General features: G+C 46.0%; 1 protein-coding gene across 1 annotated transcript; it reads left to right on the top strand.

Moving 5' to 3' along the window:
* The first annotated feature begins 1,752 nt into the window (after window positions 1-1,752).
* On the top strand, window positions 1,753-17,987 carry xylt2 (xylosyltransferase II). The gene is made up of 11 exons (XM_076023745.1): window positions 1,753-1,917; window positions 7,437-7,992; window positions 8,788-8,963; window positions 10,093-10,295; window positions 10,799-10,879; window positions 11,812-12,028; window positions 12,120-12,296; window positions 12,858-13,114; window positions 13,615-13,810; window positions 14,588-14,921; window positions 15,625-17,987. Exons 1-11 carry the CDS (start codon window positions 1,786-1,788, stop codon window positions 15,951-15,953), a joined length of 2,658 nt encoding a protein of 885 aa, XP_075879860.1. The 5' UTR covers window positions 1,753-1,785; the 3' UTR covers window positions 15,954-17,987.
* The last annotated feature ends 289 nt before the right edge of the window (window positions 17,988-18,276 follow it).

Consider the following 18,276-nt stretch of genomic DNA (forward strand, 5'->3'; position numbering starts at 1 on the left):
GCTGGTCTTACACAAGAACTTGAAAGGATTTTTAAGCCTATGTGGCTTATTTATGCGCCTTCAAAGCGCTGCGTCTTAAGTTATGAACAAAGAGCGTTTGGTTTTCTCAAAAGATGCTCCGAAAACATTCGGATGCAAGGTGTTTATTTGTATTTGCATCAGCTAGAGGCTTAGCCTCTGAAAGAAATTGTATAATTAATTCTAAACATCTCTTGTTTCCTCCAGCAAGTGTTTGTTAGAGCTGAGTCTTAAATGTTCAATTGGTTTTTATGTCTGGCTGCAAAATGTGTTTTTTATAAAAGGTCAGTAGAACAACTTTTGTTCCAAGCAAGGAAGTAATCCACTTTGACAGAACATTTTTCAAAATTGAATTTCTTGTCATTTTCTCCTCAAGTCCCCAATATTGGTGCACCAAAACCTCTTTGTCCGCAACAAGTGCGTGGACACAAGTGTTTCTAGTGTTGGGTCCACACAGCCTTTATGTTTTGCAGTCATGTGCTCTGCAGTCACGTACTACTACATAAAAAGAGGGTCTGTTTCCTTGTTAAGACGCAGTTATGACCGTAACTGGGGTCTTTGGATTCCAGTATCCTTTAAACAACGAAGAGGAAGTCATTGAAATGTTTGTCGTCCATCAACATTGTTATCATTAAAGCATGTTCTTCATTCCTCGTGGTTTCATTTCTAAGGGACACTCACTGAGCGAGCGTGCGTTGGACAAAGAACAGAGAGATACAGTAGAATTGTCACGTTAAAACTATTTTTAAACAGCAAGACCATGCACTTCAAGTGGAGTTGAAATGCTGATACGCACATGGCTATGGAATTCTCTTCTTCTCTTATTGTAACAAGTTTCTCATAAAGAAAACATGACATGGAAATTAAGTCCGCTTTTAAGTTTAGGGGTTTGATTCCTGGCTTATTCCAAATCCTCTGATAACCTGACATGCCCCTTTATCAAATACCTGCAAGTTAATTTCTTTATATTATTTATTTTTACAAGAACTTGACTGTTTAAGGCTTGTTTATGTAAAAAAAAAAAGAAGAAGAAGAAAGAAATCTGACACAATCTCTATCCAGTAAAGAAAGTATATTGCGGTGATTTTGGGGGTTTTCTATAGAAGTGTATTGCTACTTATCAAAACTATATAAACGCATCTTTCTGTAACAAATCTGATCTTCTATAACTACCTTGTTGCCATTGTAATATCTTGCTTATCTTTTACTTTTTGGCTATACTGCACTGTACAAGTATCGTTTCAAGCTGTATATCTGACACACCTCATGCATTTTCTTTCTCATGCATAGATACTGGAGACATCAAATATATAAGCAAGATATGTGTAATTATACAGCAAAGATAAACACGGCAAATAACTCTAAATATGCTTTTTATGAAAGGTGGCTAGTTTGAATGTGTTTGAGTTATTTTACACTTTTACTGTTTCCTACATAATTCCATGTGTGTACATACCTAGTTTTGATGCGTCCAAAGAGAAACTGCAAGGTCAATAGTCATAAAAATGAAAGAAAAGACATTAAATTCATACTTTTGACTGGTAGTGTATAAACTAGTTATGTAAATATGTATATGTATATGTAAATGAAAAAAAAAAACATAAAACTCGTAAAAATGTAGGACACTTCGTCACAGTTCAACTTGCCACAATGCAAGACCACAAAAAGTCCCTCTTCCTTTTCCTCCCTTGCTCCTCTTCCTCCTCTTCCTCCTCCTCCTCCCCCCTTCTCCGCCTCCTCCCCTCCGCGTCTGCGGGAGTCGGAAAAATGGTGGCCAGCGCTCGGGCGCAGAAGCTCCTCCGCCGTTACAAACTAGCCATTGCCGCCGCGCTGACCATTCTCCTCGTGCAGGGACTGGTGGTATGGAGTCTCAGAAGTCTGGAGGAGGGCGAGGGAGAGGTGAGACACGCTTTCCCCCCTGCTCGTCGCTCCTCGCCGACTGTGCTTTGGGTTGGCTTTAATTGAGGAGCTAGCCGCCGCTGCTAGCGCTGAGCTGCGCTGCGCTGAGCTCAGCTCAGCTCAGCTCGCCGTGTGTTGTGATTATGATGCGTTAGCTGACGTTAGCCGAGTTAGCCGTACAGCGAAACATCGTAGTACACAAACTGGTCGCTCCCGTCCCGGCTCGACTGTGGTTACGGCTGGTATACTGGTGCTGTAGGGCTACTTATTCACCCTTGTTGCTATTGGCGTCCCCGTTTGTCAACGGCGCTAACTTGGTTATAAAGTAACAGCAACCCTTGAACTATGAAGTTAGTCAGTTAAAAAAAAAAAAAAAAACGAGACAGGAAATTGACTAAGTGGTGGTGCTCATCTAGTTGGCAGAAGTTGGCCTGATGCAACTTTTGAGGAAAGGGCTACAATACTTCTTTCTCGGACTGTTTGGTGGTAGTTTGTCCGCCCTCCTGTTGTTTATCCATCCTTCAGTGTTGTGCCTCTGTCTCACTTGAATTTGTATTTTTAGCAAGAGATAAACGAAGGGGGGACCTTTATCCCAGCTACACCACCCTGACCTTCACTTAACTCTGAATCCTATCCACCAAACATCCGGAGAGGGGAAACATTCCCCCCAGAAAAGAAAAGTCACGCAAGGCTCGGACAGTGGGAAGCTGAACCCAAACACCTGGAGCCCCTCTGCCTGGAGGCGCTCTCCGCTCTCCCACTGCATGAAGCTCAGAGGGAGGCTGGGGATAGAAGGGGGGGGGGGGGGGGGGGGGGCTGCTTAACAGATGTGACCTGCACAAGACTGCGAGCACTGAATGCACGAGGAATGCAAGCTGCCAATCTGTCGGACTGTATAACTGTCCCGGCACGTCTGGATCACTTGCTTGTATCTGTAAAAGGAGCGGCGGCGGGGAGGACGTCAGGTGGTGTTCTTCAGTACACGATGACAGGAAGGGAGGGGGGAAAAAAAGAAGGAGCTTGCTATTGTCAGTGACTTTTTTTTTTTGGGGTGCTTACATTGCAGTATTAATGCTTAATTTGACATAAGTGGCTTGTGAATGTAGACCTGCAGGCGTTCCGCTACCATTTGCTGCAGCCGAGTCAGGCTTCAACTTGCTACACGTACATTTTAAAGGAATGTGAGGAAAGCTCCTCACTTGAGCACAGCGATAGATGCCGTACGCAAATTGCGCGGCCTGATTGTTTCCTCACGGATCTCATTATTTTTTTTAAAGGACATCCTAAGTCAGAAAAAAAAATACTCAGTCTCACTGATGAACGTGGCAGCTTCGCCCTTTAAAATTCACAGCAAAAAGTCACCGATGGAGAAGCAGATTCCACCTCACAAAGTCATTTCCTGCCTTGTTAATATCTCCTCCCGTTCAAAATGCTGAGGTGTCTGCGTGGAGGGGGGGACGTTGTAAAGTCACTGGAGGAAGACTGTCGTCCCGGCGTCGCCCTCTGCCAGCCCGTCCCGTCCCCTCCCCTCCAACGCGTGCCGCTTTTCCACTTCAGCAGATGGCGGCGCTGATACGGCTGCGCTCGGCTTTTAATTGGAAACCTCAAGATGCCGCGCCGCTCGCCTTTGAATCAATACGTTTTTGGCGTGGGGACGGCGCTAATTAAAAGCTGTGAAAAGCAGTGATAAGGGAAATTGAAACGTTAGCCCCGGCTGCACGCTTGTCTGCTTTGTCGGAAGGGTTGCTTTTGAAGCGGAAAAGTAATTAAGGGTCTTTGCTAATGTTAGCTGAAAGGACTCATCAATGAGCTTTTGGTCCTTTTTTTTTTTTTATATATATATATTCAAAAAAAGTAATTACGAGTAAATTTTAATTGCGCAAGGTGGAGTCTGGGATGAAAGTTGGAAGATCTGAAAATTGGACAAATGAGACCCTATGAAGTTAATTTTAGCTGGTTTCTAAAACTTTAGAAGCCAAAAAAAAAAATCGAAATTCAACAAATATTTTCACAGTAAGTTTTAGCCGTGCTCTCACATTAGACATTCCAAGAAGCTCTCCAGCAGATTTCTCTCTCTCTCTAACTCTCTCTCTCTCGCTCTCTCTCTCTCTGGTTTTACTTCTTTTCATCCCTCAAATCCTCCCCGAGGAAACAGAAAGTGCCCTTTAGAGATGCAAATTATTGATTAACTCATTAATCGTTAGCTGATTGACCTTATCGATCGATTAACAATTGATTGGAGAGCGGCATTTCTTTCTGAGGACCTAAATTTCCCAATGAAAAATGTGTAAAGAAGACATTATTTAACCCTTATATAATGTTGAGGCTCCAATGTGACCCATTTTTACATGAGAGAACAGTAAAAACACCCTAAACATATATTCTCTGACTTTTTTTTTTTCCAAAATAAAGTTGTTTAAAAGTAACTTGTTCCAGGTATATTATGACCATCCCTGTATCTACAGGTGAATTGCTCTTCCCTGCCACTACACTGTTAGAATGATATTAACTACCTGTGTAAAGAATTGTTCAATTAATTGTGACTAATGGAATTTAATCGATTCAATTCTTAATCAACAATTGATTGATTAATTGTTAACATCCCTAAGTACCTGTCGTTCGACTAGATGTCTCACTGTGTTTCAGCCACTTATCCAGGGCTTATTTAACACTCAGTTTACCCACCTACTCACTTTTAAGCTATCTAAACTAGCGCCCCCTTTGTTAGGCAACGGCATATCACCAAACTGTTCATCACGCCTGGGAGTTTTGCTTTCTCCTGTTAATCTTTGCAGGGAATCGCTGATGTAGGAGAAGAGTTGTTTTTTTTCCCCTGAGAGCTGACAGGTACCTTTAATAAAAAAAAAAAAAAAAGAAAAAAAAGAACTGAGCTTCACAAAGCCTTCCACTGTACCGGCTGCAGAGCGCTGGTGGTTGGCAGTCGGCAGTTGCTTTGCTGAGTGGCAGCTGGATTATTGGCAGCGCACAATCCGACGTGTCCCGCCCCGAACCGAAGCCCTCCCAGAACCTTCTCCTCTTCCCTCCGCGGTGTTCTGCCATGTCCTCCGACAGAGGCCCCTCCTGTCCGAGTGCCTCTTTTGCGCGATCCAATAATCTGCCACGGCTGTTGTGTAGTTTGGTTTGGAGATTTAAAAATGCATGTGTGTTTTCCTAACCTGCTTTTAGCTGGCAGGGGTTAGTTAGCGGCCTAGCGGGAACGGTTCCCTCAGTGCCTGTGCACGACAAACATGTATTCAGTGGTGGAGAAAACGTTTTTGGACACCTCATGCATTAGTGATGTAAGGTGTTGCATTATTATTACGTTTACCCACATGCTGCACGCACGCGCACTGCTCCGTCCAGCTGCCAACTGGGTGTTCTAGCAAGACAAAGGCTGCAAATTAGCCCAAGCTGGACATCTTATATGCATCACATGTTCCCTTTCTCGCGGCAATGCTGTGTTTATCGCCCCTGTTACGTAAACATTAAAAGTAAAAATAAAAAACAAAGTCCCTTGCAACACAGAGTACAAGAACCACAAGACGTAATTTGTCTCATTTTGCCTCATTAACATTAAACAACAAAATAAATTCAGTTTTTTTTGTGTGCCTCTGAAACTTTTTGAAACACACACAGAGTCTCTTGCAGATATTTCAATACAATAATTGGGAATAAGTAGAATTTCAACTGTTGTATCAAAGATCTTCATAAATACAGTGTATTCATCCTTAAAACCCCACTCACTAACTATGGTTCCAATTTAGAATAATACAAAGCATGGAACTCTGCTGCACTTTCATTCCTGGGTTCCCCCCTCTGGAACCATGTTTTTATGACAAGCGATTTTGCCGCTTTGACGTGAGACTCGCTCCCCTCCCACCCCACCCTCCCTCCCTGCCTCCCTCATCGCTGGAACAGTAGAACACTGACAATACTGCGGAAAACTTAAAGAGTTTCAGGGCTTCAAAGCAGACGCGCTTGTAAGAGGATCATGGCTTGACATTTATGGGAGTCTCTGGAGAGCCCGGGGATGATTTTGGAGATGTCGAAGTCCAGCGCACATCATGGAGTCATGGGTAAAAAAAAAAAAAAAGGAAGAGAAGGCTTTGATGGGGGGGGGGATTTATTCATAAGAGACACTAATAATTCAAAGCTGGCCCAGAGCGCGTCCCAGGATGACCCCGATGAGAGCGTTTTGCGTAATAAATCTCCCCTTAATGTGTGCAGTGTGAGTCTGACCCCACGGATCCTCTGAGTAACGGCTTCGCACACTTCCTCGCTGCATCCTGTGCGTTTCTTTGATTGTGTGGCCTGTCCACGGCTGTGTGTTTTGTTTTTTGGGTTTTTTTGCAGATTAGCTCCACAACAGGATGCAGTCGTCGCTAAAAATAGCACACATCAGAGAAACGGGGAGAATAAAACAAAACAAAAAAAATAGGAACCACACAAACAACAAGGCATGGTTCCCTCTGGGCTTCTCTCAGCTGTTGCCTTGGTTTTTGGTTCCCATATCTCTTTCAGATTGCGGAGCACCAACTGGTGGAGTCTCAGGACCCACGTTTTTTCCCTTATCACGAAGTCGCGACCCAAATTTATTCCACAACAAAATCTTTTCCTCAAAAACGAAAACGCTTGCCCACTTTCTGTCATGTTGAGTAAAGAAATTATTGAAATTATTGAATTGAATTGTGGACCTTGGGAACGTGTGTTCTCCCTGTGTCTGCGTGGGTTCTCTCCGGGTCCTCCCCGGGTTCTCCAGCTTCCTCCCACAGTCCAAAAACATGCATGTGGGGTGAATTGGAAACTCTAAATTGTCCGTAGGTGTATGTGTGTGTGAGTGTGGCTGGTGGTTTGTCTCTATGTGGCCCTGCGATGAACTGGCAAATTGTCACCCTGCCTTCACTCTATGACATCTGGAATTAACAATTTAACAATTAATCGATTCATTTTCGATTAAGAATGTAATCGATTAAATTAAATTAGTCGGACAGGTGTTTGATATCATTATAACAGTGTACTGGCAAGAAAGACAACTCCCCTGTAGATACCATGATGGCCATTAGAACCCTTAGAACAAGTAACTTTTAAACAACTTTGGAAAAGTTGAAATGTGACCCATTAAAAGTCAACTTAAAGTCAGAGGATAAATGTTGAGGGAGGTTGAAGGATGTTCTTTACACATTTTTCATTGTGAAATTTAGGTCCTCAGGAAAAATCGGCGCTTATAAATGAATCGTTAATCGATTGATAAGGTCAATCAACGAACGATTAATGAATGAATCGACAATTAGCATCCCTAATATATATAAATATATATATTATATTATATTTTAAATTTTAAATTCCCCTCCAAAAAAGGGAGCCCAATCAAAACAGCTCTGCGACCCACTTTTGGGTTGCGACCCACCAGTTGAGAAACACCACTCTACAAAATGTTCACTGGATACATTTTTATTCCTCTTTCTCTCTCTCTCTCTCCCCCCCCGTCCCAACCCCACTCCCTCAACACACACACACAGAGGAAGATACGACGCTCCAAGTTGCCTGACCACAACGGCCTAGACGGCAAGAGAGACGCCGCCGTCTGGGAGCGGCAGAAGTCCCTGTCGGGGAGGAACAGGGGCAGATGGAGCGGCAGGTCAGAGAGGACCGGGGGCGGGGGTGCCGGCGTGGCCGCGGGGCCGAGGCGGTGGGCCGGCCGGCAAGGAGAGAAGCCCGGTGCCAGGCCGAGGAGCTCCCAGGAGCAAGGCATGACGCTGCTGGGCGACGGCGCCCCGGCCGACCCGTCCAGCAGCCGCAACTACAGCGCCGGGGGTGCCGCCAAGCTGCATCCCGCCGCCGCCGCCGCGGGCGCCGCCGGTGTCCTGCTGGGAGAGCCGGGCAGCGTGGACGTGGCGCACCAAGTGCCCAGCAGCGACTTCGTGCCCAAGTGCGACATCGTGGGGAAGGACGCGCTGTCGGCGCTCCACCGCGCCGCCTCGCAGCAGTGCCGCCAGGAGATCGGCAACATCGTGTGCCAGCACCAGGCCGGGAAGCTGATGCCAGACAACCTCCCCCAGTTCTGCCCGCAGCTCGGTGAGATCAGCTCTCTCGGCTCCGAGGGGACGCCCTTCTGCCTGTCAGGGGACCTTTTTCCATCTTAAATGTGCATTTTGAAAAGAGTTTGCGACTGCTTCAAAAATTGGAGAATGAGACATTTATTTATTAGAATTAGAATAACTCAGGCAAGCGTGTCACCGCATGTTTGACAGCAATGGTGCCGCCTTCCATCCATTTGTTGTTCTTCATTTTTCAATCAGCAGCCTCGTTGCTTTTACTTAATTGAAGGAAAAATAATTGAAACGAAAACGATGTCTCAAAATAGTCACGTGTCTGTTATAAAAGAAAAACGCTCATAACAATTTATACCTTATGAAGGCACAATGAGCCTCAAGTCAGTTAAACCTTATAGACGTCCAGAAAAAATGAATATTCGGCCCCTGTTTTAAAGCCTCTGGCAGTCATGTTTAGCTTTAGCATCGTGCTAGCACTGATGCTTTGCCGCACACATCTGGAAGGGGACAGAATCGCTTTACTTGACACCTATCTCCCAGATGAGTGGCCATTGGTGACATCACAAAGGGAAGATTTTTCAGAATTGCACAGAAAATTTGGGAAAAAAAACTTTGGCACCAACAGAAGAAGCTTCACCTAGAGATACGCTACTGTGAGAAAACAAGTGAATTTTGCATCACATCAGACCAGAATGCCTCCCTGTCCATTCAATTTGTCTGTCGCTGGAGCACTCAATACAGTTGTACTAAGTTGGACTAAGACTAAAATACACAAAGAACACCTCTAACGTGTGTCCTCAATGCCATTGTTCCCCAGGAGTGGCCAACCAGGTCCAGTCTGCCGGCGAGCTGGACAACAGCCTGTCCGGCGTGGAGAACCCGGTGCGGGTGGCCTTCGTGCTGATGGTCCACGGCCGCGCCGTGCGCCAGCTCAAGCGCCTCATCAAGGCCATTTACCACCGCGACCACTACTACTACATCCACGTGGACAAGGTGAGTGGAACCTCGTCGACGCTCGGCTTAAAGGCGTATCTGGCCCGCGGGCGACGGCGTCGCAGCGTGTTTAACGGGATTAGCCCGGATGGAGTGGCGGCGCGGTTATTCTTAGGACGTGGATTTAGCGGGCGGCGAGCCTGCTGTCAAAGGCTGAAGACAAATGCGGCCAAGTCAGCCAGCCAGCCAGCCAGCCAGCCAGCCCGCCAGCCGAGTAGGTGAAGACCTCAGGTGCGGCTGCAGATGCAGGAGCTTCACCTGCGCGGAGCTCGTTATGAGCCGCTGCCAGTCCTTCGAACCCTGTCACCCCCGGCACCGGCACCGGCGCCGGCGGCCTCGGCCAATCAGGAGTCAGCTGCGTCCCAGCCGCTCTGCCAGAGCTCATCCGTCTCTCACGCGGAGACTCCGGTGAAGCGGGACAGGTCGGAACAAACCCGGCCACGCCACCGTCCTGCTGCTTCTCTTCTCTTCTCTTCTCTTCTCTTCTCTTCTCTTCTCCTCACCCGTCCTCACCCAGGGGCGGGGTGACTCACCCCCGCTGGCCTTTTGTTTGTGAGGTCGCCCAACTCACTCAACCAGAACGCCGCACACATCTATAAATAAACTTCTGCAGGAAATTTGGGCCACGGGATGCGAGAACAAACAAACGGTGAGAAATTCCCAATTCCAGCCGCAGCAACCAGAGTCTCACACCCGGAATGTTTTTCTACAGTTTTTTTAAAATTTTTTTGCATCAACTGTGTATTTAAGGAAGACGTTGTTAGATTCCTGAATGATTCAGTTACAACACTGGCAGCGTCGTCTGTCACCACCTTCACTTTTTCTGCTCCCCTCCTCCCATGAAGCTTGACAGCTTCCTGGCTCCTTGGCTTCCCTTTCATCCTTTATTCCCTCCTGTGATTTAATCCCTGGCAGACTTTTTTTTTCCCTTTCCATACTTTGCTCCAGATCCCTTAAGCTCAGTTCGTCTCAGTTTTTTTTTTTTTTTTTTTTTTTGAAAAGACAAATTGGCTTCAAAGCAAATTCAGAAAAATGCCTCCTTTTATTTTATTTTGGAACTTCCTGTCACCGCCGCGACCCACGCGTCACACCCGGTGAAGTCGCCTGACCTCTCCGTCCATGTCGACAGCGCTCCGCCTACCTGCACCGGGAGGTCCTGCAGATCGCCCAGCAGTACCCCAACATACGAGCCACGCCCTGGAGGATGGTGACCATCTGGGGCGGCGCCAGCCTGCTCAAGGCCTACCTGCGGAGCATGCAGGACCTGCTCTCCATGCTGGACTGGAAGTGGGATTTCTTCATCAACCTCAGCGCCACGGATTTCCCCACGAGGTCGGCGGAGAAAAGTTTTGCTTGTTTTTCTTCCCTCTCGTACCCACGTCGCTTTATTTTTGCTGCCTGTTATTTTTGCATTCATTCATTAACTTTGACTGATTGTTTACAATGAACTGCAACATTTTCCATATTCAAAAAGGAGTTGGAAGAAGTGTCTTTTTGTAATTCAGCATCGCCATAATTTGAACTCAGAGAACAGAGAAAAAACATTTGCAAGTTCAGCAAAGTGACAAAGCAACAGATCCATGAGGGTCCCTGTTTATAGTTTCTTAAACTGTGATGTTTGGACTTTTTTTTTTTTATTACAATGTAAAAGTCAGTTTTGCAACCTCAAATTGTCAGTTTGTCTTGCAAAGTCATCGCAACTCAGTGTGTCTGTCAATGAACGCTGTGCATCGAACTGCGTCGGCCGCTGCGTTATTAAAACTTCCGGCTGTGATTTTCTTCGCTGACCCCAATAATAATAATTTTTTTTTTTTTCAATTTCCTCTGTCTCCCAGGACCAACGACGAACTGGTGTCCTTCCTGTCGCAGCAGCGTGACAAGAACTTCCTCAAGTCCCACGGCAGAGAAAACACCCGGTGAGCACGGCCAACGATGGGACGTTTCGAATTAGACTTTTGGAACGTTTGCTCTTTAGAGTCTTTCATTCCTGCTGAAAGGCTGCTTAAGATTCTTCGATTTGATGCTTTGTGTTTTTGTGGCCATGATAAATCGCACATGCACACAAACCACAGCGCCTAAGATATTCCAGCGAGTCAGCAGCAGCAGCAGCAGCAGCAGCTGATTAATAAAACATGCTAAACCCTCTCAGCGTTATTAATTAACTTAAGTTTTGGTTTGTGTTTTTAAAAGTGTGGAAGCGTATTGCTGCCTCGCCAAAGGGGGTGGGGGGGTCAGTATCACGTAACTACATGGTAATTTTCACCTTTTGTTCTCTGTTATTTTGTGAGAGTTTCACATTTTTATGTGATAATTTTCACATTTCTACATTTTCATGTTATTTCCTGATAATGGATTGAAAGCAAGTCACTGTGGCTGGTTTGCACAATTCGCTTAAACTGCACTTTCAGCTTGGTTTGAGACATGGCGAGATCCTGAACTTCTGCCGGTACTTTGAGGTGAATTCTTTAAATGCGTAGAGTTGTACACGAATTTGAAGAAATCTTCACAGTGACTGAAGTAGCTGGGGCTCAATGGGACACGCACCTGTCCAGTTACAGACGCATGGAAAGACGGCCTCGTTCAGTGCCTTTGATTGCCTCGTTTCATTCAGTCATTATTATCATGAAATGACGTGAAAATGACCACATAAAAACATGAAAATTATGTCATCATGAAAAAACATGAAAATTATCTCGTAAAAACGTGAAAATCGTCCCGTAAAAACGTGAAACTTAACGCAATTCCGTTATACTGAGCCACGAGCTTCTGTATGAGAGCTGCCTGCGTCCTCCACTCCTCCTTTTTTTTTTTTTTTTTAAACCTGCCCTCTCCGTGTCATCGCGCGAAGGTTCATCAAGAAGCAGGGCCTGGACCGCCTCTTCCACGAGTGCGACAACCACATGTGGCGCCTCGGCGAGCGCAGCATCCCGGAGGGCCTGGAGGTGTCGGGCGGCTCTGATTGGTTCGCGCTCACCCGCCGCTTCGTGGAGTACGTCATCACCTCCCGGGACGAGCTGGTGTCGGGGCTGAAGCAGTTCTACTCGTACGCCCTGCTCCCCGCCGAGGTGAGCCTGCCCCTCCGCCCAGCTGCTAGCTCATTAGCTGTGTAGAGTCCCAGATACATTGCTGTGCTTTCTCTCCCTCCTCTTCCTCCAGTCGTTTTTCCACACGGTGCTCGGCAACAGCCACATGTGCGACACGCTGGTGGACAACAACCTGCGCGTCACCAACTGGAACCGCAAGTTGGGCTGCAAGTGCCAGTACAAGCACATTGTGGACTGGTGCGGCTGCTCCCCTAACGACTTCAAACCGCAGGATCTCATCCGGATCCAGGTGAGCCACCACAGAGCAGAAGAAGTCCTAGAAGGTCCTTAGAGCCTACATAATCCACTGGGACGGCCCGATCATTTCAATGAAGTTGCCCGGCTAGCGCATGCACAGAAAAAGTTTTTAGCTCCTGGGTTACTTCTGCATCATGCAGCCCATAAAGCATCAGAACATAACAGCCAATCAGAACCAGCCAAGACACAGGATGAGACCTAATAAACTTTTTCGGGGTATTTTCTGGCCTTTGGAAAAACATTTTTGGAAAAATTAAAGGTCCATTATTTGAAAATATACAATAGAAAGATTTGTCATGATTCATGGTTCAGGTCGGAGGCCTGTCAGCGGTTTTACAGGCATTAATTTCTTTTTATCACGGTCTACGGGAAAAATGCTTTTTGGGCCTTGTTGGATTTTTGGCTGCAGTACCTCGAGTGGCCAGTAGCAAAAATTTGTTACCCTACCATATTCGTCGTCTGCTATCCAGGTCTTATACAACAATGTTTATTACACAGGCTACGCTGCCCTCGCTCACTTTTTTCACCATGTTCCGTCTCTTAACATCCACAGCAACTGACCCGGCCGACGTTCTTCGCCCGCAAGTTTGAGTCCTCGGTCAACCAGGAGGCCATCGACATCCTGGACACGCACCTGTACGGCCAGTACGCGCCGGGCACCGTGGCCGTCAAGGCGTACTGGGAGAGCCTCTTCGAGCGGATGGACGGCGTGGCCTCGCTGAGCGACGCGGCTCTCACCGCCTACTCGTCCTTCTTCCGCCTGGGCCTCAAGAGTCTGGCCTCCGCGCAGGGCAGCACGGATGCCTGCAGGTCAGCGCAAGACGCCCGGCATCCTTCGGGATTCTGAACGGCTCAAAGAGTTCTTTTATACTGAAGCAATATTTATTTTTGCTGTGTATGCGCTGATTTATTGATTTACTTGCTTGCTTGCTTACCTGCTGACTGACTGACTTTTTTTTTTTTTAAAGGTCCAGAGGGTAACATTTTTAAGGAAGCCTGCTTGAGAGTGCATTTAGTGCAGTCAGGCAGCTAACTAGGGGCAAGACCCTCGCTCTTTGTATATTATTATATATATATGAGAACCATTCTAAGGGAAGGAAAACCCAATTACTTTTATTGAACTGCGAGTTTACACTTTATTATGTATTTATGGGCAGTAGGTTAAAAATTAGCCAAATTTTACCCACTGGATCTTTTTTTAACCAGGAAGATTCAATTGTGATGAATCTTTTTCAAGACTGGTAATAACACACAAAACAAAATAAAGTAGAATTAAATGTATTAATTGTGTTGTCCTTGGTCCACCGCAGGTTCGAGCCAGTCGGCCACCCACTCTTGGTGCACGTGTACTTCTACGACGACCACTTCCAGGGTTACCTGGTGCGTCAAGAGGTCCAGGCTACCGGCTCGGGGGCCCGGGAGACACTGGAGGTGTGGGCGGTGCCTCAGGCCACGCTGGTCCTCGAGACCAACCTGAAGGAGTTTGAAAGGCTCAAGAATCTGGAGGTGAGCGTTGTCCTCGATAAGAGGGTCGTCCCCCCGCCCCCCAGTTTCAAGCCGCTTTGAAGAAAACTGCTGCCGACGTAGATTCTCCCGCCGATCTGATAAAAGTTTGGGCAGGCCTGGCAGAAACCGGAGCGTAATTAGTTTGAAATTTTTTTTTTCTACACTTAAAACATAAAGGACAAAAGGGTGAATGCGGTGGTTTTTCTGCTTTGCGCATACACACTTTATCACATGCATCTATATGACAATATCTCTCAAAGTGTGTACAAACTGCCCATTGCACAACAGTAAGAGACACAGTCAGTATGCACAACTGCAATGTGTATATATATATATACATACATACATATATATATATATATGTGTATATATTTGTATATATATATATATTTATATATATATATATATATATACATATATATATATATATATATACATATATATATATATATGTATATATGTGTTTGTGTGTGTGTGTATACTTATGTATATGTATATATATGTATTATATATTTATATACATCAAACTTTGCCTCTCTCTCTCTCTTTTTACTATAGTTTAAGCATTGCATGCCTTTTATTACACTAGTTCCCTTTTCATGCTGCTGCAAATACGAATTTCTCCTGGAGATCTGGAGATTTTCTTGCTCAAGTTCATAAATGCGTACTTTTTGTCCATCTATCTATCTGTCTATCTACCATTTCTATCTATGTACCTAATCAATCTATCCAATTAATTTCCCCTGTCTGATGTCTGTCGTGCTTGTCTCCGGGCAGATCGGCACCGAGTGGGACCCCAAGGAGAGGATCTTCCGCAACTTCGGCGGCGTCATCGGGCCGCTGTGCGAGCCGCTGGCGGTGCAGAAGTGGGCCCGCGGGCCCAACCTCACAGCCACCATCGTGTGGATCGACCCGGCGCTGGTGGTGGCGGCGTCCTACGAGATCACGGTGGACGTGGACGCCGAGTACACGCAGTACAAGCCGCCGTTGCAGCGCCCCCTGCGGCCCGGCGCCTGGACGGTGCGGGTGTTGAAGCAGTGGCAACGCGTGGCCGAGGTCCGCTTCCTCGTCGTGCCGCTGACCGTCAAGGACAAGGAGCCGCTGCAGAAAGGTGAGATTACACACTTATTATGACTTATTATTAGTTTATTACCTGACAAGACAGGCCTTTTTTTTAACCAGGTCAATTGCCTTGTTTTAATTCTGTGAAAAATTGCCAATATTAAACCTGATTCTGATCCTGATTCTGAGATGTTGGTCATGATGATCCCATTACAGATTATTATCAAGATCAGCAAAGTCGCATGATTAGTGTGAGTGGAGGACAAGAAGTAGGACAGGAAATCGGAAGTCAAATGCCTCGTTTTTATTCTGTGCAAACTTGGCCATAATAAACCTGATTCTGATTCTGAGATGTTGGTCGTGATGCTCTCATCAGAGGTTGTTATCCAGATAGACAAAGATTGGTTGAGGAAATGAAGTAGGACAGGAAGTTGGATGTGGTAACAAAATAAAACACCCAAACAGAGGAAACAAATTTTGTGTTTATGCATTTATAAGAGCCATATTTAACTTCATCAGCATTCCAATCTGAGAAATAAATAAGTCATAATAAATATTTTTTTAATTAGAATTATGTATTTCTAATAGATTTTAGAGAAAACTTGAATTCTACAGCAAAAAAAATGTGTATTATTAAACTTTAAACGTGTCTCGGAACTGTTGATTAAATTCAACTGATCTACCTGTGACTGTGTGCTTGAACACGCTAACAAAGACTTTCATTTCAATCTCTCTCTCTCTGCCGCCGCCAGAGGTGGACAGCTGGCTCCACGCCGGCCCACCGGGCAACCTCTACCTGGAGCAGAGCTACCAGCAGCTGAGCTCTGTGCTGCAGCTGCCCTCCCAGGAGCCCGCCATGCAGGAGGCCCAGCGCCGCTCCCAGCTGGTGGGCCAGCCCCTGGAGAAGTGGGCGGACGGCAGCGTGGCCGACTTCTGGGTGACCAGCAGCGTCTGCGCCGCCTCCGGCTCGGCCTCCTCCTGCCCCGCGGCGGAACTCTGCTCCCGGACGTCCTGGAGCTCCCTGTCCCCGGACCCCAAGTCTGAACTGGGCCCGGTGAAGAAGAACGGGAGGATCAGGTAGCCCAGAGAGAGAGAGAGACTGGTAGCTTCCGAGCTGGAGCTCTGAGCTCCAGAGGAACCTGCGCAATGAAGGCTGGGAGGGCGTCTCCAGGTTCCCGGGCACATCGGCAGCGACAACACCTCCTTCCTGCTCCCAGGAGCGGCTCTGCTCTCAGCGGGGACCCGCAGGAAGATGGGGCGACGATTGCCGGATATTTTGCACACGGACTCACGTCTTTGTATTTTTTCTTTTTTTCCTGAATGAAAAACCACACGAAGGCCTGACCCTCGAGGAAAGCGGAATCGGGGCTCTCGGTTCACCTCGAGCTTCAGGAAGAGGTCGACAAAGCTTCACTCCAGGTTTCCTCGCCCCAGAAGGAGGGCGGGTGGAGAATCCGACTCTATTCGTTTTTCGAAGCGTCCCTGCCGAAGAAGCAGGGAGCAGGCGGATGAAGTGCACTTTACTGTAGGGCCGCAACGTATCGCGGAGGTCACACGTTTTTTTTTGTTTTGTTTTGTACGCGTCACAAAGAAGGTCCCTCGGCTTTGTCTTTTTTTTTTCTCACTCTTGACTTAAGAGCGACTTAAAACCCTGCACTGTTACCTCCTTTCTTCAATCCTTCACCACTAAAAAAAAAAAAACACAACTCCCGGTTTCATTTAAGTGTCATGACACTTTTAAACGTTGTATTTGTTCTTTTGTTTTTTTTCTCCAGACATTATTTGTTTTGTCTGTTCCTCGCCTGGACAAAACCTCCTGTGAAATAGATGACAATCTTGACAAAATGTGTGTGTGTGTGTGCGTGTGATGTGCAGTGGCGAGTCGGGTGAAACACAAAGTTGTCGTTTGTTTGTTTGTTGTTTCTTTCAAGCAGAATCACACGGGTTTAGTGTTATTTTTTACTCAGTTACTTGTGAAATGTTTTTTTTATGGAAGACTTCTGTGGGGTTTCTTGGTTTTTGTTGAGAGGTACATAAGAAAGTTGAAGCTATTATGACATTAGCATTAAAAAAATGAGTTCATTTCAGGTTTGTGTTGGCTGCAAGGCTAAAAACAAGAGTGACTAATTCTGCCTTCAAAATGCCACAAAAGGTCACCTGTTTCATCATATTTTTACAGATGGTCTTGTGGTGAACTTTAATTCAATGTGGACTAAAGAATGCTGTTAAATTACATCACATACATTTAATCCATCTTTATTTGAAATGCTAATTGACAAGACCATCCAGCGAAGAGCTAATTCGCTGCTTCTGTGTTTATTTTACCCCAAACATTCTTTTTGAATTCTGATAACAAGCAGACCTGCACATGCAGTGTCATAACTCCTGTGTTATGTTGATTACTGTGTTAGTTCTTCAAGGTACATTTTCAATTTTTGAGGTCCAACCAAAGCAAAAGCGCTGACTGAACAAGCCACTGTTAGTGTTGTGTCATGACTGATGCTAGTGACGGGGGAGATCGAGCTGCCTTCATGTAGTTTTTGCGTTCGCAGTGAAAAGAGATGAATTGTTTCGCTTTCGGAGATACGTGCAATTTAACGCCTTGCCAGAGGATAGAAACGCCCTTGTTTGTGTCTTAGTTTTAATTTTATGTATTTGTATGTTGGTTTTTTTTACCTGTTTTTTATGGGAGAAACGACGGCTGGGGACCGCATGAGTTCTCAAGTGACCTTGTTTACCTGGCACAGCACAGTTGCTTCAATGAAGCCCCCTAGTTTGACTGATAACAGAGAGCCGACTAATCGGTGTGATACGTGTTATTTTTCTATACTTTCTGCGTGTGTGTGTGTGTGTGCGTGTGTGTGTTGTCAGTTCATCCCCCTGTGCTCTGTTCAACTTTTAAAACTGCTGTTGAATTCTGTTGTATCTGACAGTCCTGCCCGGTCGCTGTTTTCCCGGTTGGCTGGGGGAGCAGCAAGCGGCGTTGTCGGTGAGTCATCCAGAACCCCGCAGCTCTTATCTGAGTGCTTCAGCCTGCTGCTGTGTGCCTCTGGAGGAGCTCCGAGGAGAGGCACTGTGACTGATGACTCAATAAAAAAGAACACCCAAAATTGAACGTGGTTGTCAGGCTGTTTGTTTTCTTTGCTCCTTTTTCTCTCTAACCTGGTCGCCAAATGGGACGTTTTCTCTAAAAACCTGTCCGATTGTCTCTCGTCATGTTAAAAAAAAAAAAGAAGAAAACAGAAAACAGCAAAACAAAAAAACGCATTTGGAAAGAGGAGGCCGCAAATCTTTTGAGGTGATCGGATGAAATTCTTGTCCATCAAAGGCATTTAGAAGAGTTGGTCAGGTCAGAACTATTACAATTATTAACTTAAATCTGCTAAAAATCTAAGCAGCTTCTC

Source organism: Nelusetta ayraudi, unplaced genomic scaffold (assembly GCF_046127955.1).
Source record: "Nelusetta ayraudi isolate G7.1 ecotype Tasmania unplaced genomic scaffold, CSIRO-AGI_Nayr_v1 ptg000016l, whole genome shotgun sequence".
Taxonomy (NCBI): Eukaryota; Metazoa; Chordata; class Actinopteri; order Tetraodontiformes; family Monacanthidae; genus Nelusetta; species Nelusetta ayraudi.

What these genes read in the sequence shown, in the direction of transcription:
- xylt2 (XM_076023745.1), top strand. Translation starts at nt 1,786, where the DNA reads ATGGTGGCCAGCGCTCGGGCGCAGAAGCTCCTCCGCCGTTACAAACTA. An exon ending in TGGAGGAGGGCGAGGGAGAG is followed by an intron (nt 1,918 to 7,436) that starts GTGAGACACGCT and finishes ACACACACACAG; the next exon opens with AGGAAGATACGACGCTCCAA. An exon ending in ACTACATCCACGTGGACAAG is followed by an intron (nt 8,964 to 10,092) that starts GTGAGTGGAACC and finishes CCATGTCGACAG; the next exon opens with CGCTCCGCCTACCTGCACCG.